Source organism: Trichogramma pretiosum, unplaced genomic scaffold (assembly GCF_000599845.2).
Source record: "Trichogramma pretiosum strain Unisexual culture from Peru unplaced genomic scaffold, Tpre_2.0 scaffold53, whole genome shotgun sequence".
Lineage (NCBI taxonomy): Eukaryota > Metazoa > Arthropoda > Insecta > Hymenoptera > Trichogrammatidae > Trichogramma > Trichogramma pretiosum.
The window spans coordinates 725,727-751,141 of NW_019641626.1; the positions used below are offsets into that span (position 1 = coordinate 725,727).

The 25,415-nt window shown below is 36.3% G+C and overlaps 3 protein-coding genes across 3 annotated transcripts in view; 2 read left to right on the forward strand and 1 right to left on the reverse strand.

Moving 5' to 3' along the window:
* The first annotated feature begins 1,896 nt into the window (after positions 1–1,896).
* Positions 1,897–6,827, forward strand: LOC106651453 (sodium-coupled monocarboxylate transporter 1). Its single transcript, XM_014369963.2, has 9 exons — positions 1,897–2,323; positions 3,949–4,335; positions 4,411–4,636; positions 4,718–4,785; positions 4,854–5,149; positions 5,224–5,442; positions 5,556–5,739; positions 5,997–6,284; positions 6,369–6,827. The coding sequence occupies exons 2-9, from the start codon at positions 3,964–3,966 to the stop codon at positions 6,636–6,638; spliced, it is 1,923 nt and encodes a 640-aa protein (XP_014225449.1). The 5' UTR covers positions 1,897–2,323; positions 3,949–3,963; the 3' UTR covers positions 6,639–6,827.
* A 452-nt stretch (positions 6,828–7,279) lies between these two features.
* On the forward strand, positions 7,280–9,451 carry LOC106651591 (45 kDa calcium-binding protein). The gene is made up of 5 exons (XM_014370167.1): positions 7,280–7,586; positions 7,742–8,227; positions 8,315–8,578; positions 8,667–8,836; positions 8,907–9,451. The coding sequence occupies exons 1-5, from the start codon at positions 7,478–7,480 to the stop codon at positions 9,084–9,086; spliced, it is 1,209 nt and encodes a 402-aa protein (XP_014225653.1). The 5' UTR covers positions 7,280–7,477; the 3' UTR covers positions 9,087–9,451.
* Positions 9,452–9,490: 39 nt separating this feature from the next.
* Positions 9,491–25,415, reverse strand: part of LOC106651586 (PDF receptor-like) — a 41,205-nt gene continuing 25,280 nt past the window's right edge. Inside the window, exons 3-14 of the mRNA XM_014370153.2 lie at positions 25,145–25,252; positions 20,943–21,103; positions 20,241–20,344; positions 19,705–19,852; positions 18,835–18,937; positions 18,657–18,774; positions 17,577–17,646; positions 17,319–17,404; positions 16,341–16,524; positions 13,605–13,716; positions 12,261–12,357; positions 9,491–11,703 (exon numbers count right to left, since the gene is read on the reverse strand). Coding sequence (XP_014225639.1) covers positions 11,691–11,703; positions 12,261–12,357; positions 13,605–13,716; positions 16,341–16,524; positions 17,319–17,404; positions 17,577–17,646; positions 18,657–18,774; positions 18,835–18,937; positions 19,705–19,852; positions 20,241–20,344; positions 20,943–21,103; positions 25,145–25,252 — 1,304 coding nt within the window. The 3' untranslated portion in view covers positions 9,491–11,690. The remainder of the gene's footprint in view (positions 11,704–12,260; positions 12,358–13,604; positions 13,717–16,340; positions 16,525–17,318; positions 17,405–17,576; positions 17,647–18,656; positions 18,775–18,834; positions 18,938–19,704; positions 19,853–20,240; positions 20,345–20,942; positions 21,104–25,144; positions 25,253–25,415) is intronic.

Genomic DNA, 25,415 nt, shown 5'->3' on the forward strand with positions numbered 1-25,415 from the left:
CGCGTTCCAATTGACGATCGCAAATTTATTGTCTGTGTGGCACGACCCTCTCTCGATGACACTTTTATTAACAATGGCCTCTTTAAAATTTTACTTTGTTTCTATTGTATTCGCGAAAAACTATTCAAACGGACGCGTCGCTAACGTTTCGAGCTGGGAAAAAAAAGAGTAACTGGTGGTCGCTCGGGTCCCCGCGTCCGAAATTCGAAAATTAATCGAATCCAAGTGTGTACTCGAGTACGCACTCGATTAGATTAATGCCGAGAGCAAAGTTTGTACGGAAGTCTTGCTATACACCTGTCATTGTCGCACTAGGAGATAATGGCTTTATAATGGATGATCAGATATGACCGTAACTCCTTATCTCTCCTGTAAAATCTCGTAGCGTACAGCATACGTTGTCGGACCACGGCACTGTGAGTATAAAGAAGAAAATATTTTTCATTTGTTCGGCTCGAATCTGTTTGTGTGTTTTCGTGGCTATTGTTCGGCGCGTGTGACAATAATTCAAGCATTTTCCGTACGGCAATCAGAGGCAAAAAATAAGCTGTATATTACGCCCGAGTGACACTTATGGCAGTTAGCGCGCGATCTCGCGCACACAAGTGCATCGAATACGTGTGTCCGTATATATACGCTCATTCGCGGACAGGCGAATACACACGCACAAACCGATTAAAGACATAACGCACATGTGTACTTACGCGTCGCGAAAGACATCAATTGACCGAAGCTGTGTAGACACGCGTTATCATTGCTATAGGCGCGCGCGCACGCGAGGCAAAAGGGTAAAAAAATGTTTGTTACAGATCGAGATCTTTGTGTGTATATTACTGGCAGCCGCGCGTTATGTTATTGTTACGAACGATTGACATTTTTTTTCTATTCATTATCATTGCGTAATCGCAGCGAGCCTGTTATAATCGATCGCACATTTTCGTGCATAGTGCACCGCGCACGTCGGCTCTAGCAAATCGATGACGATTGCGTTGCTTATTTTTTAATGGTCGCAATGCGCAACGTTCTGTGATTGTTTGAGGAAATTAACAGATCATTTGAAAAATTAATTATTCATTTAAGAACAAAAAAAAAAGATACCTTAATACATAATACATTTTTAATTGTATTTTTGAGGGAATCGGTGCATCTAACGAAAAACGATTAGAACGAGATGGTTTCTTTTTCAAGTGCTCGAGATGAAATTGATGAGTCTGTATATCTCAGTCAGCACAATACATGGATCATTTTCTCTTTAGATGGAGAGATAAGCCCTTTAATCACTTTACCAAACAATGAATTTACTTCGATATTTGAGATTTTTTATAATGAGATTAACTTAATTAACCCAAAACAATATATTATGATTTTCGATTGCACTAATGACTAATTTTTATCACTTTGAGCCTTTTGACCCAAAAAAAGAAAGTCTCTGCATTTGTGGTACATCCTGCATCATAGTTGCAAGTCATCGTTCAATATTGTGTTTGAATAAATATTTTTGTTTGCCAAGTGCGGTAGAACTCGTGGGTCATTATTTAGTGATTTTTTGAATTTAATTCGGAAAACCTTTCATTAGTAAAAAACAGCCCACTCGAGGGACATTTTTGTCTATAACAATTTCGCGCGTGTCAACGATGTTACAAAAATTTTCTTCACGCTACCGTAGACACAGCGCGCAGCACAATAGTTGGCGTGTGTCAAACCCACTGTCGTCATCGCAATCATCGAAATTCTTCTCGTTTTTTTTTTATTGAGATATGTTTACCGTTTATACGTGTATAACAATGGAAGCTCGGGAGGCGCTGCTCGATCGCTATACATACATATCGGAGTCCGGGGGCAGAGATGCCCGCCAGCGGCGAGCGTCTCTATAAAAGCGCGCACGTGTCAAACTTTATTTCATATCGATTTTAGTTCACATGCAGTGATGATCGTCGGGCCCCACTCGTGACATACTCGCTCCCGCGCACTCGCTCTCGTGCTGTCAAAGTCTAGTGATCGTTCGTCGTCGGCTCGGCTCTCGATATAGCAGCTCACGTTTTTTTCTTTCTTTTTCCCCATTGTGTCAGTTTTGGTTTTTCCTTGGACAATTTAGTGCTGCGGACATTTTACACGCTTTTTTGTTGTGCGTATTTGGACGATAGGAGAATCGACGAATCGGCAAGTCTGCCACAAAATCTGGGAAGCTCGAATACATGCGTTACGCCAAGAAAACCAGTAAGATTATTCAGCTGCAATTTCGTACTTTTCTCGGTACGCGATAAAACCAAGGCGAATCAGCACGTAATTCTTCGAGGGATTTTTCGTTCATTCTTTGTCACAAGTAAGTAACAGATGATATTATGAATAATAATTGATATGTCTCGCGGAGTGTATTGGCTTCGCACCGGTCGTATTTCTATATCGGCCGGCCGGTATCAAATGACTATGTAGTTTGCAATGGCAGCTTTCTTTATGATCACTTCGCAGTCGATTAGTTACTCCATTTTTTGTTTTAAAATTTTATTCAAAATTATTATATAATAAGCACTAAAATATTTATTAAATAAATTTATTCTAATGCTATTAATAATTTAAAAATTTCGAGTGCTTTACAATAGAAACGAATTTACGTTTTGATAAATAGTCTGTGTCTGTGATATAATATTTCTCACGTGAAATATTCACTGTTAATTACCTACAAAGAATGACAGGTAGAACTTCATGACAGATTTAAAGAGATAATATTTTAACACTGTATTTTTCATATAATTTCAAATTGAACTATTAAAATAATTAAATATGTTTTTTGACAAAATGCTTTACATCATTCGAAGATCTTTTCGACATTGATTATCTTTTCAAGAATCGTAAAAAACTTTGATTTCAGAAATTAAAGTTTAAAATTTTCAAGTTAATTTTTTATTTTTTTCTCGTTGATTACTTAATATCTTGATAATATTTTAACCCATATGGGATTTTCGTAAATAATTGAGATTAATCAAACGATTTATCATTTTATTTCTCGTATCTTTAAGATCTTATGATAAGGTAATTTTTTTGAGCTAAGATACTTTTATTTGGAATTGACGTTTCGATTGTAACTCTATGAAAGTTGTGAGTTTAATGTCAAATCATTCCAAGTGATATTGAATTGGTCTATTTACAATATCTTTTAGTTTTAATTCATATCAAGGACCAATCTATGAATTATCGTTGTAAAACTTTATAACTCAAAAATGTTTAATATTATAATGATTTAGTTACGATGTTCAATTCAATTATTTCGTCGTTGAATGAGATAAAACAAATTTTTGTTAAAAAATGTCAAAAGTATAAGTATACAGAGTATAAAAATATAAAACCTAAGTATATTGTAATCGGCATTTAAAAATAAAATTAGTTCATTTCATCAAAATCGTAAGATCAAAAAATAGAAATTCATGGAAACGATCTATTCTAGAAAGATTGAATGGTTAAATTGCATTTTGCATGCTGTCAATCGAAAAATCGATAAAAAAATCGCGCAGCAGAACACATGCAGCTGCAGAGATGAATCAAACGTCGTCGATAAAGCAGTAGCAGCTTGCCGATTTCTTTAAACTCGAGCCTGACACATTCGCGTGAAATTTATGAAACCGACTCAAACCAGAAACATTACAATGGCGCATGCATCTAAAATATCGCTTCAATATAAAGTAAATACGAAGATGGTACAGTTTCATTGTCATATTACAACGCGGCGATTGCTCGTTTATGCTTAAATTGAATATCGATGCGTTTTTATTATTGATACATGACTTGCTCAAAATGTTTTCCTCGGACGTTCGTGTAATTGTTCGTTCGAATCGTATTTAACGAAAATCGGTTAGCCATGAATGAAAATGTATGGAAAATTTTTATACCATTTAAAAATTTTTTGTAAATATTATGCATCCAATACTCATGCGTTGAAACTATTGTTTACAGAAATAAATACGAAAAATGCGCTGCCTAGCATTGATCCTGCTTTTCGCTCTGACAGCCAGCGCGTCGGCCGAGCAACGCCATAAAGCATCGTCGACTGAACCTCCCGCGATAGAAGAAAAATTAAGCGTCCAACAGCAATGCCAAGCTGAGCATCCAGCTCTGATGAATCCGTTCACATGGGCCGATTACACGGTCGTCGTCTCGATGCTCGTCATTTCCATTTGCATCGGATTTTTTTACGCTTGCTTCGTGGGCAAGCAGGTGTCGAGCAAAGATTTTTTGCTCGGTGGTTCCGACATGGGCACCATTCCGATGGCTATGTCGCTCGCCGCCAGTTTCATCACGGCTATCGAACTCCTCGGTAATCCCGCTGAAATGTACGCTCATGTGAGTATTCGATATAATATTAATAATGTGCACGTTTCAAATTTAAACTTAAAATAATAATATGACCTATTGCAGGGCACCCAATTTTGGATGACATGTTTGGCTTTCGTTTTGGTTGTGCCTATCGCCTCGCGTCTGTATCTTCCAGTATACATGAATCTGAGGCTTACTTCTAGCTACGAATATTTAAATTTACGCTTCAACAAGCACTGCAGACTGCTTGCAAGCTCGCTTTACATGCTTCAAATGGTTCTCTATACCTCTGTGGCCGTGTATGCACCAGCTCTAGCTCTGAGTCGAGGTACTTACTTTTTTTCATAACTCGAGATTTATTTACTCGAAAATAACTATTTATACTCTAACCTACGTATTTTTTTTACAGTTACGGGCCTCAATGTTTACTTGGCTGTGTCTCTAGTCTACGTGGTCTGCATTTTTTACGCTTCTCAAGTAAGTAATCAAAATATTATAAAGAAGAAGGTGTAAATTCGGTGGCATAATAATTTTTTTATTTACAGGGAGGTATGAAGGCCGTCATAATGACCGATACTTTTCAAGCCGCCGTACTCATTGGATCGCTTCTCCTCATCGTTTTTTGGGGTGCCTCCATGGAAGGTGGTTGGCAAAAAGTTTGGGAAACAACCAAAGAGTCTCATAGATTAGAATTTTTCAATCTCGATCCGAATCCAACTGTCAGACACAGCTATTGGAGCGTCGTTATCGGCGGTACCTTCTATTGGACCACCATGTATTGCAGCAATCAAGCAACAGTACAAAAGTATTTGAGCGTAGAAAAAATTTCACAAGTTAGAAAGTACGTACACATGCTGAATAAAATCGTACCCTCTTTAAAATGAACCCCAATTCATCAGTGTTTTCATTCTTTAGAGCTTTATGGGTGTCTGCTTTTGGACTAATTTTCATATACACCATCAACTTTGCGACGGGTGCAGTCCTACTCAGTGCGTACGAGCATTGCGATCCAAAACGCGCTGGACAAATTGAAGGATTGGATCAGCTTTTGCCATTATACGTTATGAACTATATGGGCAAAGCGATAGGAGTACCTGGATTTTTTGTTGCCGGAATTTTCGCAGCTTCGTTAGGGTTAGTACTTTTACAATATTCATAATAATGCTGTAAAAATTACATTGAAAATTTTCAGTATAGAAAAAATTATTTTTTCACTCGAATTCATGTTCAATTATTTAAATTTCCAGAACTGTTGCAAGTGCCATGAACTCATTAGCAGCAATCACCTGTGAAGACATCTTAGGAGGTCTCTTCAAAATAGATATACCCGCCGAAAAAGGTGCTCTTTACGCAAAATGGATCAGCATATTTTTCGGCCTTCTCAGTTTTGCTCTTGTTTTCGTAGTGGAACGACTTGGTAGCGTATTACAGGTAAATATAATATAATTACTCTAATGCGCTTCCGTTTCATCTTGCACAATATCGTTTGGAGTTGTGTTAACGCGCGACCTTAATTATAATCATAATTCACATACTTCGCTTGCAGTAATTCGTATTTTCTAAAAATAAGCTCGTATATTTATTAAAATTATTATTCTTGTGAGAATTTGAAAATTTTAGCGACATTATGTTACAAAAAAAACGTAAAATTATCGTCTCACTTTATCAATTGTTTTTTTCGTCAACAGGTTGCTTTATCTTTCAATGGTATGGTTGGTGGAATAACTCTAGGCTTATTTTCTTTGGGGATGTTTGTTCCTTGGGCTAATGCTAAGGGCGCAATGACTGGCGCAATTTTGAGTCTTGCACTTGTAATGTGGATCGGCTTGGGTGCTCAAATTGCAACATTTAACGGAAATATTCGTGACGACACTTTGCCGACTTCCATTGACCAGTGCCCCTGTCTCAATGCAACCACGTCTGCAACGGCGCAGCCCGTGGACACAGAGGTAGAGGAGGCATGGTTCATATACAGGGTAAGCTTAATTTTATTTTCTAGTATCAGGCAATTAAGATATGGGTAAAGTAATTTAATATTACATAAAATTGTTCTTTTTTAGATAAGCTACTTATGGTACAGCGCCATCGGATGTTTAGGAACTATGCTGATTGGCGTAATAGTTAGTTACTTCACTGGCTTCCAAGAGCCCGCCGAGCTCGATTACGGATTGCTCAGTCCACCGATCAGTCGATTGTTGCACCCGAAAAAGCCAAAACACCATCCACAGCTGCAGCAACAGCAGCTCCAAGAAAAGCCTGAAAAGCCTGAGAAGAAAATCGATAGTCATCTGCAAGGCATTACGAATTTGGGTCTTGTAATCGACGCTTGAGCACTCACAATTATTATCGATGCCTCGAAACGGGGTTTTTTTAATTTTAATGCCAAAGAGCCGATGAGCGATTCATCGGTATTTTAGAAATAGAAATTGTAAATACCGCGAATGAGCAGCGTGCATCATGCTGTACAGTTTGCAAACTTTTTTTTAAATAGTTTTTAAGATAGCACTAAAAATATTAGATTTCTCACAATAAAATAAATTATATTTTGCAATAATAATCAAAAGTCATTCATTTTAATAAAGAAAAACCTAATATTCCTCATTTCTATTACCATTCAAGTGGATTTCGAAGGCAATGGAAATAAAAATAAAAAGTTTTTAAAAGCCTTTACCGAACTTTTTACAAAATTATAAAAAAATTCAGCAATGCTTTGATTATCTGAATTTTCGAATTTTCATATTTTACATACGAGTTTTACAATAAAATAAAACTGAAATTAGTTGAGGAAAAAAAAAAGTAAAATTTGACCAACTTACACACAATGCCATCACGATGGACTATAAGTATGAGAAAAAGAGAAAGGGAAAAGGCGCGCGCTGCTGCTGTACTATATACACGACTTTCTGCTCGACGCGGAGAAAGCGGATCGATAGAAATGCACGAGCTAGTATCGCACGTACTCTGAGCGCAAGCAGGACACACGCAGTCAGTTTCCTCGACTACTCGTGATAGTGCCTCGAGTTTTTAAATATTTTTACAGTTTTTTAGCGACGATACTTCGAAAAGATAATTCGGTAATTTTTATCGAGATAACGAACTAGCTAGCGAGTGCTGATGTGAAAAAAAAATAATAGAGTAATGCGTCGCTGCAGCAGCAGGTTCATGGCGCATGCACCGGCATGGGGGGAGCAGCACCGGCTTTTGCATACGCCAATGCTCATCAACAGCTTACTACCAATATTACGTTTCCAAACAACTGCTTTTACCGATAATTATAGGTACAGTGCACCGACTGATGCATTTTTTTGTTTATATATTTTCTGTCAGTGTATTTTTTTGAGTCTCAAGATTTATTTATGTTATAAATAGATACTTTAATAATGACTTTAAACGAGTATATATTTAAAATAATCTAATTTGATTGACTCTTCAGATGAAAAAGAAAAAGCGGAAAGATTGTTCTCTCGTTTGTGCTCTTTGGCCATGAAGAAATTTGATTTAACCTGTAGGCGACTTCCTCGCTTGACGGTACTCGTCTCGCTTCTTATTTACTCCGGTTTATTGTTGGTTCATTATCGTCACACCTTACCTCTTAAAATTGACGATACCCATTTGGGAGATGGTCGGGTTATGGAAAAACTACTGTTGGAGCTCGAAGAGAATAAAATCGAGAGAGATCCGTTACAAAATAATGTAAATATTCAAGGAATAAATGTCGAGCAGCCAATTGAAAAGAGAGAACAGCGCTCCAAAGGACTCTTGGAAATGATATTCACGAAAGCCGATACGAACGAAGACAAGTTTCTAGACATAAAGGAGTTGTCCAAGTGGATTCATGGGAAAATAATCGATCACATCGACAAGGCAATGCGAGACAATATCGGACTCTTCACCACTATCGATAACAATCCGAGAGACGGTAAGGAAATATCGGGAAGCAATCCGGAGTAGCTTGTAAATTCTTTTTCAGTAGCTTTTGTGCAAGCGTATCGAGTTATCGTTTCAGGTGAGATAACATGGGACGAGTATCACGCTCATTTTTTACGCCAGATCGGTTTGCCCGCGAGCTACATTTTAGAGCACGATAAGAGACACTCGGCGCTGTCTCGTCCACTTAAAGAGGCCATCATGCGGGATCGAGCTCGATGGACCGAGGCAGCGCGGACCGATCCGGACCGCCTGGCGCTCGACGAATTTCTTGCCTTCACTCATCCCGAAAGCAGTCACAGGGCCCTTCTACAAATGGTCGAGGATCTTTTTGAAAAATTTGGTAATTTTTGTTACTCTTCGTTCTTGAAAATCGATTGTTTAAATCGTTTTACTTGATGAAGTAATTCCATTCTCAATTGCTTTGATAGATCGAGATGGCGATGAGCAATTGACGGAGGATGAATTTTCCGAATTACCTTCGGATGGAAGTGGTCCGGATCAAAGTCTTTCCTTACCCGTAAGTCAAGAGCGTCGAGAAGAATTCCGGTACCTTATAGACAAAAACAGAGATGGAAAAGCTGATCGTGCAGAGCTTCTAGTAAGGTGTTCTTTTATCGAAGTTATGAAAATAAAAATTCCTTGATTTATTTCAAATGTTTGTTGTCCAGGCCTATATCGACCCAAGAAATCCACGTCACGCGATTCAAGAAGCACGTCACTTGATCGACTTGTCAGATTCAGATCATGACGGAAAATTAAAATTAGCTGACATGCTAAATAAAAAAGAGTTATTTCTAGCGAGTAAAATGGTCGATACCGAAGGAAGTTTTCACGACGAATTCAGATGAGTTGTTCCTTTTGGAAGAGTAGTACGAAGAGCAATATTTTGATCTGAACGTTTTGTACCTGGTTCATCCATAGCTTTACTGCACATTTAATACAATTTTTAACTATTGAAAGATAATTATTCAACTTTTATGCTGTGCAGATTATTTTAAAGATAAAAAATAGCTTAAATATTAGCATCAAAGCATAATCAATGCATAACAAAGTGAATTGATAATACTACAATTTACAACTATACTTGTATATTTTAATAAAAAAATTAAATGTAAAAAGTAAGTTTACGTAAAAATTTTTTCATAGATTATAAAATGATTTTTATATGTATTACAAAATATTTGCTTAAAATATTCGGAAAAAACTACGTTAAATTGATCACCATCATTCTCAAAAAATGAATTAAAATTAAAAGAATAAAACGATGATACATTTTTAATAGCAATAATATTTAACAAGAAATGAATATTATGATTTTGAAAGTCGTAATAAAGAATATTAGTAAATCATTTTATATTTGTTCCAAGTAAAATAATTGTATTGAAAAAAGGTAGTTGTATGAACTGGTGAGCGTAGTTTTGACAAATAATTTATTTTATTCACAATAACCAGTAACATAATTCATGATATTTTCGGAAATTATAAAGAAGTTCATTAGACTGTAAAGTAAAAAAGGTTTTCTTACTAGGGCATTTATAACACTTTGAAATATATATTAAAAAAAATTTAACATCAATGCGTATGTTAACATTTCCAAATTATCGCTTTGAAAATTTTTTACAAATTTGCTGAGTAGACGAATAATTGACATCAGTCAAAAAGAGCAGAATTTAATCAACTAGGTCAACATTATAGATTTTAGTCATTAGTATTACCAAATCCTATTACTCGTTGCTGTCGTTGAGTATTTTTTATTTTTACGTTATACATTTTTAGTATCTATATTTATCACAAAAATTACGTTACACGTAGAACATTAAAAAATAGACACATCTTGCAAAATATTAAAAAAACGTACCCTCAAGTATTCAACTGTCTTTTGACTTTTTTCGTGCTGACACGATAAAATTATCGACATCACAGCTCAAATATCATCAGATGATTTACTTTATAAATAAATTTAATTTTTAAACTTTCAATGAGCAATTAAAAGTGTCACATCGATGTTAAAAAATTATCCAAATAGGCACGTTTCATAAAATTCAGCCGATAAATTTATCGCCACCCAGGACCATGTTGTGCGTGAATTCTTTTATTTCAAGTTATATTTATATAGCCCTTATAAAATTTGATTCTGCCATTTTTAGTTTAGAGTATAATTATGTATTTAATAGAAACCAATAACTAAATATCTAATTTCTGTAAACCATCTGACTATCTTTTTTTGACTCATTAAAATTGCGATTATTTTTATTAGCTGACATTTTTTAACAACATATAACCCGTACAACATTTTTGTAATAATTTTAATAAATACACTAGCCTTGCAGCTGACGTTTTCAACATTAATTTTGTAAACTTTTACGCAATTTTTAACTTTAGTATATCAGCTACTTTTTACTGAAATTACTTTACAGACGAGTAATATTCTTTTTGAGAATACCAACCAGTGGCAAACATCAGATGTTATGTTAATTATACTTTAAGTCTTTTATTCTTATCAATTATTTTTATTTGAAATTGCGTAATGAGTTTTTAATTTTACTATTATACTCAATTCGTTAACATATTTTTATGAATTCGATATTTCATTTCAATTTGTTTTTCATTATGCAAGTACTTTTGCAGAATACGTCAATATAATTTTTTTGGCCTATAGACTTAATAATTACCTCATTAAGGAATAAAATTATAAATATGACAGAGAAAAATACTTTAACCACTTGTTTTAGGACGTTTCATTTAGAATAGTTTTACTTCAAAAAAACATCAATGCCCTGCATAAATAATTTTTATGAGTTATCTACAATTAATTACGTTCATAATATAGACAAAGAGACACAGCTGCGAGTCACATCAACTGATTATAATTTTAAGATGCGTAGGCCATTTTTACGCAAGCTTAGAATGAAGAGCTGGTGCATTTTTTACAATGATTTCTTTACGACATGTGATTTTATGAATAATTAAAGCTTGTTTCACAGAAGTAAAAAATTTTACCAAGTAGAAAAACTAGATATCTGAATCAATAGAACATAGTTTTTTGAATAGTCCCACATTTACCCGCAAAATATTGATTCAGTGTTGTGTTATATATGCATGTATATTTATTTTTTATACACCCACTGTATAAACGTTGTCGTGTATACATATAGACCAAACTATTATACTTTTAAGAACTAAGCAATCAGTCGGCTGCAATCGTCTCAAAATCATACGTATCCTTCATAGTTGCTCGAAAAAATTACTTCACAGATGAGCAATATTCTCTCGCATTTTTTTTTCATTTTTTTCCTTTATTTTCTTCTCGTTTTGTCTCGATGGTGAAATGCCCAGCCTCTCCAGTGCTGCCTTTTTCCATTGAAATGAAGAATGAGTTTTTTATTCTCTGAAGATATTCAACCAAGCGAATTTAATTTGGCGTCTTTTTTCAGTCGCCAGGGCCACCATGGTCATAGACTGGTTCTGTAAAGAAAAAATGCATGGGCTAAATAGAAAGTGGAATTTACGCATTTTACTATTCATGAAACTTTCACCAAGTCATTGAAAAGGTTTTTATTGTAAAAAACGGAAGTCAGAATAGAATAACAAACTGGAGAGCACAGATTTATTGCAATAATATCTGCAATCAGAGCTACATCTATTATTTATCTATAAAATGTGCCAAATAACTTTCCGATAGGATTAACCTAAATGTGCAGCTGTAAACAACAAAAAAAGTTCATTGCTACTCAAATCTTAAGTCCCTCAAGAGCCAGTTAATTAACCTTCTTTTTCAGCTTCTTCGAACTTATAGCTATAGTTACGACTTAAATCCAAGTCAGTGTCTATGAATTATTGATGATGCATAGGAAATCATACCTATTTATATCTCATTCTATTGTACAAAATTATTTTTTTAAAAAATAGTAGACGCTTCAAGTTATAAAAGAAGAGTTGAATTTAAAAATAAAAGTTTTTGCTCGAAATCACTATTTTATAAAAAAAATTTATCGGAAAATCTAAAGTACATTTTTACTTACTCAGGCGGCCGATCGGGCGGTGGTATATTTCCCCCACGGCAGCAAAGTCTGATCCAACCAGCACCTGGTCTAATCTCCGTTTCCTCCACTTCAATGACTTTAAATAAAAAAAGTATCATTTATTTCACTGTCAAAATAAAATATCGATACGTGCCTTTAGATAATAAATAAATAATTTGCTTTTTATAATTAAATATTATCCATAAGGAATGCTAATAATTTAAATATACATCGAATTAACTCTTTGGGGAAAAAAATCACTTTGACAATTGTGACTTTTTTTAATTAGTACCAGTTCGAGCTTTCCCGGGCATCGCTAAGTACACGTATGCGTCATTTAATCTTTGAATATGAACCGACGCTTTTCAGCAGCCGAATAAAACAGCTAGCCGAGCAAAATGTCGGATTTTTCTTTTTTACCGTACCACCAATGTTGGTATATGAGTTTCCTCAAACAAAAACGTTTACTTTAGCGTGTATGATATTTGCTTAGTACGATCAATGTACATATTACATGTAACTCTTTAGGGACCCTGACAAATCGGACGGAAGTTTAGTTTAGAAAACTGTGCGTTGTTTTTGACAATATACAATGTAAATTAAAATTATTTTATTTTATGGGGATACGTTTTGTCGAGAAAATTCTTGGAAACGTTGCATAAACCAATTCGTTGAAATAAAATGAAAAAATTTATGTAACCGCCTTTGAAATCAGATTTTATAAAATTAAGCGATGTCATGGACGTCGAGACAAATTTACAAGGAAATTTATCATTACTATCAAAATTTGAAAAACATACGACATAATTTTCACGATAGAATTTCTCTCGCTCATGTAATATATGACATCTCGTTCGCCGGCGCTACTTGAGCTCTCCTGCTCTTCCCCAAAGGTCTGGAAAAGAAGATAAACCAAACTGGGATCCTCAAGAGAATTAATCTCACGTTGCACATCACTGGAGGATAATATTCTGAATTCGGAAGGATGTATGAGAGACGGATTCAAACAAAGAACAGAATATCTGTAATTATCGCTCTATATGCATCGGTACTTATAACCCGAAGATGCGCGTTATTATCGATAAATCCCCTTGCAATAGTTATTAGCTGTGCGAGGGTATCTGTGATCCCCTTTTTCATTTAAATTTTAATTACAAAATATTCAGTTCGTGATATATATTGTAATCAAACAAATTAATACGAGCATAGAATCAGGCTAAAAAAAGCACAGTGATTTTTTAAGGAGTTGGTCGCATTCGATCAATTTTTACCATGTAACTAATATCGAAGATAATGCTATTAAAAAAATGAAGGATCGTCGAATTATGCAATATTTTTTCTTACCCGATGCCATTCGTTGAGGCTGGCAGCCACTTACAGTAGATTGACGCCTCGTGAGGTCGGTACCGCGCACCGACATATACACCGATATCGTTTTGTCCAATGCTGATCTTACCTGTAGTAAAAAAATAATGAACGTTGAATTAATGCTTATGTTGTTTATGAACACTCATAATAAATTCGAGCATATATCGATTAAAAGCTCAAAGCTTCCTCGATGCTAACGCACTAAATGCATAAGCCGCCAAAAACAGGGAAAATTGCAGCATTGAAAATTGACGATAAACCATCTGATACACGGCCAAAGTTAATAGACAATCAAAATTAATCACGAGCAGCGTTGCAGAAAATTTGTTCGTAAAACGTGTACAACATACTTCTGGCCAAACACTTTCAATAAGCGAGATACAGATGCTGTTATATAAACAGTTACTTTTTTTTGTATTATTGATTCATTTTAAAGGTACTTGAAAATGTTGCAGTTATAATAAGCCACAAATGCATATTTATACAAAAGTTAATGATCCGCGGCAAACAATAACATAGGCAGCGTATTTTTCTCTCTCGAGGAAATTTCACGATGATGTTGCACGATATTGACGCACAGAATCGATTACTTGGTGTAATTGAAACACGGATAAAGTGGATTATTAGTTTTACATTACATAACATAAACTGCACATATCTTCAGCTAGTGGGGCATGCCGATGCATAATTCACATTTTCATCAGTACACGGCACTGCAAAGAAAACAAGTACTGCCGCACGCCTAGTGATAATTATCAAGCTACAAATAACTATATTTAAATTTGCAATCTCAACTTTACATGCATCGGCGTTGACCCGTTGGAACAGTGCATCGAAGCCGGCCTATGTAACACTGGCGCGCCAATATTTTGGAAAATACATTCTGACGTTATTGCGTTGTCATCGAGATAGAGAAATTATTTACTGCACTAATAATAACAACAATTGGCGAGGATTAATTGAATTTTCGCTTACGTAAATTCCGCTGGTCTGTGCGAGTATTTACGTTCGATTTACGGAATGGACGTGACATTGATATATGCTCGATAGTGTAACGACTAAAAATGGTTTTTTAATGAAAACAGCTGTATAAAATAGTATCTCGGGGTTCAAGCAGATGAATCGATAAAATTGTTGATCGCTAATTATTTCAATCGCAATTCATGCTTATTCGAAACAAAAAAAGGTAAAGGAAAAACCTAAATAGGCACGAAAATGGCAATAACGTCCGTGAGCGGATACAAATCAAAGTACTCGGTAATAGCGATCGATTCCTCGGCGTATTTATTTTATCAGCCAAGCAAGCGTCGCTAGAAAACATCCATGTGTAAGCTCGCCGATAATAACGTTCATCATGTTTCGTCGTGGGAAAGCAGCAGCGAGTCGCGTCGAGCACTTAATGAGATTCATGATTCGCCCGAGATGCAGTTTGTTTGCGCCGCGGCCGTATAGCGCAGATTGCTCATGCATACGCAACCTGCAGATTGAACGCCATATGACTACATCGAATGATAGGATGTGTGCGTGTGTGCCGTGCGCGTCGGTGTGTATGCGAGTATGCATATAAGCGCCGGTGTACTCTCCTATTTTCCCTTGACAGCCGAAGCATATCGCACGCCGCTCGACGATTCGCGCGTTTCGTACCTGCGAGCTTTTCCGTTACGTTGTGCTCGCGTTCGCCCAAGAAGTCAGTGAAAAATATCCTCTCGGCTGGACTCGGGGGTAGTTACTATTTAATGGAAAAGTATTCTCGATGCTCGACTACCGATACTCGCTAAAAATTACTTCCGGTATCGAAGTATGTGGAACTATTTTTCAATCCATAACATCGCCAGTCACGATCGATAAGCCGAGCTTTAAATTTAATATTTTAAAACGTCGCGTAACAATCAATCGTAGCGCATCCACCATGTGATTTATTAATTCAGCAAAGTTTCGAATGTGTTGTATTTATAGATTTGAAATTATCGATTTTGTTCTCCGAGTGCACCAGCGATTGCCTTAGGATTGCTAAAAACACTGTGGTAATACGATGAAAAGCACCGATGATTCAACGCGAATTGATCGAAATTGAATTTCTGCACTGATGCAGAAATAAAAAGTGAAACGTCATGAATTTAATCGTCACTCGCTTCAAAAAATACGCTCCATGAAATTGCTTAGTTCTCAATCACGTTTGAATTTATAGCTGCGAATGTTCAAGTTAAATCGTTAACGTTTGAAGATATCTTTTCTTAGCTGTAATTATTTCGATCAAGTCTTTGGAAAAACATCTCATTCAATCGTTATAAATAACTGTCATAGCTAAAAGTTACATCTTTCATTCGATATCAAAAGGTTTTTGTCAAATGAACAACCTATTTATTATATTCAGGGATAGTAATGATATTCCGGAGAGAGTATGAATTAGAGTTGAGGCGCAAATCGTGGCCTGAAATTTGTATGTCGGTGCTCAATGTATATAATTGAAAACGTTCCTGATGGACGAGAAACCGCAAGATAAGATAGGATAAGGGAAGTGAGGAAATTCAACATAAGAGCGGTCTACAATTAGATTTCCAAGTCCGTAGCCAAGGCGAGTATAGTGCGAATAACTATTAATTTATAGAGATAATGAAATTGAACTTGATAATCTAAGATGAAAATAAAATTAAAAAAAAATGAAATGAATTATACACAGTAAACTAGTTAGTAGTTATAATTGTTTTTTACCTCTCCATTGAGGAAGCAGTAAAGGGTGGCAATGAAGAGGCCTTGAAACGAATTGAGAAAATGCGTCGTGTAAGACCAAAGTGCAAATTCCCAGATGCTTTTGTCCAGAGGTGCCTCAGTCATGGAGATAATATTGGTTATTCCTAATAGAGGCACTAAAACCGCCGTGGCCCTCACTGCTTTCCTGCCGAACACAATTCAAATGTTCCATACAGTCAATATGCTTAAACTATACTTATATATTTTTGCTCTTTCAAGCGTGATTATTAGCTTTCGGTAGGCGAATATCGAAATTAGATTTCTTCCAAGGGCTCTGCGAAAGATAAAAGAAGATTAAGCGTTAAATCGATTTCTCAGTAAAGAAAAAAACTACGAAGCTTTGGATGGTGCGAAAGTATTTAGTAACTGTGGATCTTTGATTTTACAAATGGCATCCGTGTAAAAGTTTAATCTGTGGAAAAGTTACATTAATAAGTTATTTAGTTGGGTGTTGATTCTTTACTGTTCAAAATCCCCCCGAAAAAAAAAGTTGTAGAGAGAAAAAAAGTTTCGGTAAAGAGACTAAAACGAGAGAAAGTAAAAGAAAAAGGAGGAAAGAACGCGCCGATCAGTAGAATATCGTGTGCCGTTCTAGCTCTGACTCTTTGACTCTATAAGCTTTTTTGATGATTTCATCTATACGATTTGAATAAAGCGCGCAAGTATATAGGCTCCCTTTGGCTCAAGCATACATATCCGATTCGAACCTGAAAGTTTTTGATTGCGAAAGTTCGTTGTAAGGTTCAAAGACGTACTCGCTCGCACATTTTACGCGGCCAAGTTTTTTCTAGGCCCGCATTCTCAAAAGTAGTTTCGCAGCTTTCGATGAAACGATGGTAAATAATTCATGCATATTACCGCGCGAGAGCTCAGGCAAGCCTATATAAATCCCGATGCGAGAAAAAAAAGTAGTAGTAGCAAGATTTCGCCCAGACTTACCGAACTTGTTCAGTTTCGCTAGTGTGGCTTTCGCGTAGCTTCACAATAAGTACCCTTATAATATTAAGGAGGAACAAGAAGTTGAGCTGAAACACAATCATCGGGGCTGGATTACCAGACATTCATAGCTTGGACTTTTTTTTTTATTGCATCTCAAGCCTCGTTACGTAATATGCTCGCGGATTATAAAAAAAAAAGGATTATTGGCTTATCCATTTTATTGGCAAGAGTTTGCAAAGTTACGTGAAATGACATTACCACTATCACCGCCATCCTTGGTCCTTCGAGAATCCAGAAGTAGTGCGTTAGATTATAGCCCCACCAGCATCTACAAGATACGCGAGCGTTAACAGACAGAAAGAGAGAGATTATATACACATGGTAGTTATATATGTATTTTATCACGTGTGCCTTTACATACGTATAGACCCTTTACGTTGGGAATTATACATATTGGCCTGGCAAAAGCTCGACTGCACCCGAGAGCTCGCCCGAGAGTCAAGTGTGTCGATGAAATTGAAGTGGATTAATGGGGGAATTCGATTTATATGTCACCGGGTAACTTCGCGCCGGCAGTCGAGCTTACACGCACGTGAAAGTATGTCTCACAATTATGGAGCTGCAAAATCGATAGTAATATTTATGTACGTATGCGCTTGAGCTCGATCGAGCATTCGATCAGTCCGATTCATTCGATTACATTTTTTTTTGCATCGATCGTCGAATCATCCGAGAGAGAAAATCTTTTTCTTTTTTTTCCCCGTTAGGTCGATACACGGGTATGAACGGCCGCGAGTATATCAAATATCAAAAGGCTCATTCTCGCGTTATACAATGGCCGCTATAGGCGACGACGCATTGCAGCTGGCGTACTGCACGTGTGTATGTACGTACGCGAGTCGCCTTTGATGGAAATTCAACTTAATAAAATTTAGCGGGCGCGCAAAGACCGACCGCAGAGGAAAGCACTACTACTAGATTTCTGGTTTCGGCGAGATAAAAGGTCAGCGTACGTGTGTGTGTGTGTGCGAACCAACAGTTCCGCATACGTATATACGTATGGTTTGAACAAGTAAATGTACACATTGCCGAAAAAGCGACCTCGATTTTCAGCCAGCCTAGGTTAGCGGCTGCCAAGCGAATTGTGACGTGTGTGTGTGTGTGTGTGTATAGCGACCGAACACGTTTGAGAACGACAATGGCTGAGATAGGGATTGACTGAGCGATGCGCTCCTATATAAGCTTCGTTTTCAAAGGACGAGCTTGTCCCGATAACGTTTAGAATTAATCGCCGCTCGTTTATATAAGAATTGTTCCAAGACTTTTATATATACTCACTTCGACGGATTACTGTAGAGCGCCGTAATGATGGCCCAGAGCAAGGTCATAACCAGCGGATAGCCCCAGCCGACCAGTCGATAAATGCGGTAGTGCGAAGTCTCGTGAAAGACCGTCACTGAAAAATGATTAGGCCCCATTATTTCCTTTTAATCGATCCGGATCCAGTAACGCTTACCCGTAATCATATTGTGTAGAAAAAGTCCCTCGATAAACATCCACATGAACATGGCCGTCCTCGCGTATTCTAGAAGAACATACGTAGCCTCACACAGAAAAGGCTGCAACGGTACTCAAAATTATCATCAACGCGGATCATTTAATAATGTAATAATGCAGCTCATTTAATCATCACAGTTTATTGTACAGAAACGCTGAAACGAGTTTTTGAATAAAAAACAAGCCCGAGTTTGGAAAAGGGGGTAAAATTGCTTCATTTAAAATAAAATTAATAGCATCAAGCGGCGTACGCAAAGAATTCCGACGCGTCATGGCGTTGAAATGGTCATTACGGCAATTGAGTACGTAACCGTCGTGAGGCTTGGCGCGCGGCACAAAAAAACGTATTACGCGATGAAAATTCCAGAATGAAAAAGTGTATGCGCGAAGAGTACGTACGAAAAAAAGCAGCTGGCAGAGGCTCCGCTGTGTGTGCATGCGCAGTGTAGCCGCGCGCTCCAGGTCAACATCCATTAAGGTTACACATAATTACTCCCGACGCAACACGTCCGACTGGAAACTGTGTATGTCTACTTGAAGCGTTGCCGAGACGACAACTGCAGCGCGAGGATCCGCGCCGGGATACGCGTATATATAGTGCCTGGTATATTATGGCAGTCAAAGCCCCATCAAAAGTTTTTCTTTTTTTTTCTTCTACTTATCAAGCGCGAGTGTACGCGACGTAATCAACTTGGATATTTTATAGGAAAAAAAAAGGAATAGTTTTTTTCTAGCGTGAAATGCGCGAAGCCGACGAATAACTGATCGTCGGAAAGATAAAAATAGAACATACTGATGAACTAATTGATGAGACGCGTGTTCGGCTTACCGTGTTTTGAATGCCAAGTTGCGGACCTCGGGATCCGGGCGTCTTGAATACCGCTTGATCTATGTACAAAGTCAACCTTATAACGACTTGAATCACCATCGCGACGAAGAGATTCTTGTGAATGCGAGTACGCGTATTCCTTAATGACCTGAAAGCAAATTTTATAACTTTTTACCTCTGCGTTCGGGAGAACAATGCCGACGCGTTATTTGTATAGTCGGCTGAATTTTTAAGCTTTTAGTGTCGCAAAAAAGAGCCATTCTTTCGATCTTATGCTGATGCTGTATAAGAGCTCATTCCAAGTGCTCTCTCCACGTCCGTATAACGAGCACATGTAAATTTTTTTAATGGCCCAATCGAAAAATTAGCATTTGATTCGATTATTTTTTTTTTTAACCTAATTTACAAAGTTACTTTGTCAGGAGTGCATTAAAGGCTATCGAGTACATGAAAGTTTATGCAAATTAAGAAGAGTTTTTTTCATCAATTGCATAAGTTGTTTTGGATCAATTCTAAAGTAAATTGAAAATGATTACCTAAATCGACAAAATATCGATAATGATATAAGTAGTGCCGTTAATGATATGCCAAGCCCGACAAGCTCCAAAGTTCTCGTTTTTTCTGCAATTTCTAGCTTAACCTGCAAAAAGAATTATTAATATTTCATCATTCAATTATCACGAGTTATTTTTTCCTTTGAAGGGGTAATAAATTTACTCAGTCTACGTGATCAATTTCAGGAATAAATTGCGAACATAAATATAGTTTAGCTTGTAACGAATCTTTGAAGGATGGGTCAAATTTAATTGTTCCAAAAAATCAAGAGTCTTGAAATTCGCCCCGGAATTATAATTGATTGGATGTAATAAAAAAAAATTGATGAGTTTAACCACTGGTGGTGGTGGGTTGGTGTTTGCATATTTTCAGAATATAAAAGATTGAAAATTCTCGAAAAAATATAATTGATAAGTTTCAGAGCCAAGTTAATACAACTTTGCCGAACAATATCACGAATAAGTAAAGTAAACAGACAACTAATTTCGATGCACATAATAAACTTGGTCGGAAAGACGATGCAAATATTTTTGATACAAATTACGTACAACAGCAGTGTTCGATAATAATAATAGCAAACAATATAATTCACGGTCTAATCAAGTGTTCAAGTTACTTGTACAACACGGGTGGAAGGGGAGGTGGGGTTGGTATATAGGTAGTAGCAGCGGCTGATTGCATACCTGAGCAAGATCGCTACTGCCGGCGTAAAGTTTCTTCACGAGCAGCAGCATTTCCGGAGTAAAGCACGGCGTGTAGTTGGTCCAACCACTTGGAGCGTCTCGCTCGCTGCCTTCGCGTCCCTCCCAGTGACCATCCTCGCCGCAGCGTTTTAGCACGAACTCTGCGCATATAAGTAAAGCGGGAATATGTATTAGCTTTGAAGCTCTATCCGAGCGAGGCGAAAATTGCGCACGTAACCCTCGTGTGTGTCGACGACGATATGCATGTTATACATAAATACTCGGCGCGAGCGCTGAAGATATTTCAATATAATATGCAGAACGTGAGATGAAGTGTCAATCCGTCTAAAGAACCTCGCCTACATGTGAATGCGTTTTGTACCATGCATTTTGTTCGAGTCACGCTTTCGTGACGTTATATTGCGGCCTTTCTATTCACAACTTCATATTTCATCTTAATTACAAGAATTATTTCTCGCGACAATCATCTGCGAATATTTATGAAAATAAATATTAGTACCTAGGATTATCTATCATTTACATCGGATGTTTTTAGACCTCCTTTAAAATTTTATGATCAAAACCACGTATAATCATTCTATTATAAGCAAAAAGAGATACGTACGATGCAAAAATGCAAATAAATTTTCTACAGCTTATCTATAGCAAGCAAAAAAGTAGCTGTTATAGTTTCATTCGATCGCTTCTTCTCCAACAAGATAAATTTACCACTTTCAATAAAATTCAATCGACAGTTAAAAAATTGATTCATAATTATTTTTCCCATCCTTTCGTATGGGGTAGTCAGACTGATCAAGTCTGCGATGAATATATGTTGTTGCCAAGAGAAAAATATATATTTTACTTTGATTATAATTTTTTTATTCAACTATGAATGTTGTAGCTGTAAAGTAACTCTAGATAAAGAACTCAGACTCAATTAATGTTAGCTGTCTTTCCGGAGAATTTGTAACTCCAATGAAATTTACATATAAAAGGAGTAGTTACTTATTTTCTTTGAAAGAATCAGACCTTTCAATGAAAAGGTCTCTGTAATCTCCTCCCAGAATTAGAGATCAGTGTGCATTTAAATCAGTGTAACAAAAAATTTACTTAATTTCATCATTATTTATAATCAATTTAATAAGTAACTTTTATATAATTAATTTGAGTTCGGAGATACAATCAAAAAAATGGTTTATGAACTGAATAAAATAAATGCTTTTGAAAAATGCGAATCGTGAATTTTTGAGACCTAGGTCAGTGCAACTTAGTTCCAAGTTATACTTTGGTCTTTTAATAGACATATTTCAAAGTATATTTCAAGGAAATGAGCTAATTAATTCATTCTTTTTTGGCCTGTTTTATGATATATAAAAAGATATTCTACAGTTATGAACAATGTACATTGTACGTACATTTAATAAAAAATTTGAATTCCTTACTAAACAAATACACGCCCCATAATATATTTTAGTCGTGGAAAGTAATTAGCGTTACTCCAGCTGATATCGCATGAAATAGTGTAGTTATAACAGTAAAGAGCCAATACGTAAGGCAACATTTATTGTTTTTTCGTTTAAAATAACTTTACGTTCATCGACTGACGTTTGCGTGTGTCTAAGCAAGTACCCCTGTGTATACTGCAGCGGCTTTAATCTGCGCGTCGACATCAGCTCTGTGAGTTGCAAACTTGATCGACGGAGTTAAATTGCTCAACACATTTTCCTTGATTTGCGCAAAACTCTGCCTTTGCCGCCCTGATCATTTCGCGCCACAAGAATATGGATATGTATCTTATATGATGCAGTTATCTCTAAGGTATCGAATAAATGGATTTCGGGCTTGAGGGTTGTTGCGCACTGTGCGCAGTTCTCGTGATCGAGATGCATTTAGCGACCTGTACATCCAAATGAATCTATCATGAGCTATATCTATCATGAAGTATATGGTAATCATAAAGGATTAAATACAGAAAATGTTCGTTGCATTTCATATTTAAAAAGATGCCATTAGCAGAGTGTGCAGCGACCATTAGTTAAGTATAAAAGTATCACAAGCCGCTAATAATGCTCTTTGTATCATATTTTTTACAGACCCTCGCTAATTGCAACAATATAGTGAAAATATAAAATAAAAATTTAACTTTGAGAGAATTAATAGAAGAAAAACGATTTTAGTCCGTTCAGATTTCAGAATCTTTTAATAGATAAAAAATTTAACTCAAAATAAAAGGATTTTTGTTGGAACGTCCTACTTAACGGGAAAGTTAGCACAACTCATTGCATTTGGCAAGCTTTTGCAAGCTTTACCGAGTAAATAGAAAACTTTCCGTTGATAAGTTCAAAGTTGGCTCTAGTCATAACCTTTATTCAAATATATAAAAAACACTTCCATAAGAACAAATTAATAGACGCAATAATAGCTTATTTATAAATAAAAAATACTTGGCATATTTTGTTTTTTATAATGACGATAAGCTTTATAACTTGAGTCCATTCAAAGCGTAGAATAGTTATTCACTCGCATCTGCACCTATGTGTCAAGGAGAAATACTTGACATTTTAAAAAATAGATTGATTTTTGTAAGAAGAATCCATAAGTTTTGTCGAAACTAACTAGTTTGGCACTTGTGTATAAAACTTTTGACGTTCTCGAAGTAATTTCAAATCGATCGAAATATATTCAAACTACTTGCTAATTTCAGCAAAACGTAATTATAATACAGGATTGCAATTGACAAATATTAATAACTTATAACAAATGTGGACAATTGTTACATCAATAGCCAAATAAATAAATATTGTTACTACTTATAGCTTTTCTAAGATCGAAGATCTAAACTTGGAAAAATATTTCTGAAACCGAACGACAAACAATCGATGCAAATGTCCTGACTGCATTATTCGTTCAAACGGGGCACAAATAATGTACTATAGAAAGAGACTAAACGTAGCTAGTTAATGTTTAAAAGGCATCCACACAATGGTATTATCACCTGAAACAGCGGTTTGCGGTGCTCGAGAATGTATTGTAGGAATTATGTGCAATATAGCTGCTCCCGTAAGTAGTCTAGGCGCGTTAAGCGGAAATAAAATTAAGAAGCATTGTTGAAGTGCACAACGGTTTAATCGTGGCTGAAAATTATAAACGCTCGAAAGACTGCAGACTTTGGCCGGGTAGATGTATTTAATTCGTCTAGGTATATACAAAGCTTTCGCGCGCGTATTAGCGAGTGAACAGATTTTGCGAGATGCGAAGGTGAAAAATGTTGAAACTTTTTCGCGCACTTTCCATTTAATATTGACTTTGATCAGTTATCATTGTGCAAACCCGGGATATTCGCGTGCTATTTAAAGAGCGTGTGATCCTTGAGCGAATATTCGCGTAAAAAACAAAGTGTGTTAAATAGACGTCAGCGTGCATCGAGACTGCAATGTACGCAGCGTTGAGTAGTGTCATAATCGAGGTTTGCTACTGCACCAGTCGCATAATGTCTTGCATATGCTCGGAAACTCTCTAAATTATATAAAGTTCCACGAGGACATAAGCGCGAGAAACTTTTCTCATATTCTTGGCTATAGGATATGTTTTGTTTACAGCGTTGAACTTGCTCCAAAGACGGGGAAGAATCCCCCGTGACATTCGGAAATGATACGCATCTACGTATGAACGATAAGCAACGAGTCTTTATTCTCACCTACACCTACATTGTGAAACAATATCATAGAGAGAAACTAGACATAGCCCCGTGAACAACAGTAAGCCGTGGAAATAGTTGTAACCGTCTGGCGTGACTCTCGCCGACATTATCGTGGCTACAATTTTGTGCAGAGATTACCAAGATTTTATCGCATCACAAAATATAAGCTATCATATTACGGAGCTTAACGGAATTCTTGTCGACGGTGCTAATGGGAATTCCTTCTCGAGACAATGCCATGAAAACGATTGTACAATATGACTTTAATGCTGATGTATTACTTGAATTCCGTACAAAGAGTTGGAGTGGATTTATGTTATAGCTGATTCTAGCATTATTTAATATATCAAGGGCTTATATCTGTAGAATGAGTGTGAGCCAAGTGTAAGTCATATGCATGAGCAAGTCTTTTTGTTAAAATAAGACTCTTATGGAGTTACGTACGACTTTGAAATATCTGCAGAATATATTTTTCATTTTAAAATTTTTAAAAACTTACTTCGAGTATCGAAACCGTTTTCCAAGGGACATCTTAACTTGTGGATCGACGACGCTTTCGTTGGAGGCCAGCACAGCATAGAGTCCCATGTAAAATTGCACCAAATTTCTATAAATAAATTTGATTCTTAGAATCCATGTATAAGAAAAAATTGCTGTAGAAAATATCAAAAGAGTAGCAATGATTACTTTTTGGCAGAATCAATTATCCTTTATTACTAGCGCTTGTAAAGAAAATTAAATCTCTATTTTTCGGTGGAGATTGGCATTTA

Coding starts and splice junctions, on each gene's coding strand:
- LOC106651453 (XM_014369963.2), top strand. CDS start 3,964: ATGCGCTGCCTAGCATTGATCCTGCTTTTCGCTCTGACAGCCAGCGCG. Junction 4,637..4,717: donor AGCTCTAGCTCTGAGTCGAG/GTACTTACTTTT, acceptor TTTTTTTTACAG/TTACGGGCCTCAATGTTTAC. Junction 4,786..4,853: donor GCATTTTTTACGCTTCTCAA/GTAAGTAATCAA, acceptor TTTTATTTACAG/GGAGGTATGAAGGCCGTCAT.
- LOC106651591 (XM_014370167.1), top strand. CDS start 7,478: ATGCACCGGCATGGGGGGAGCAGCACCGGCTTTTGCATACGCCAATGC. Junction 7,587..7,741: donor GCTTTTACCGATAATTATAG/GTACAGTGCACC, acceptor TTGACTCTTCAG/ATGAAAAAGAAAAAGCGGAA. Junction 8,579..8,666: donor GGATCTTTTTGAAAAATTTG/GTAATTTTTGTT, acceptor TTGCTTTGATAG/ATCGAGATGGCGATGAGCAA.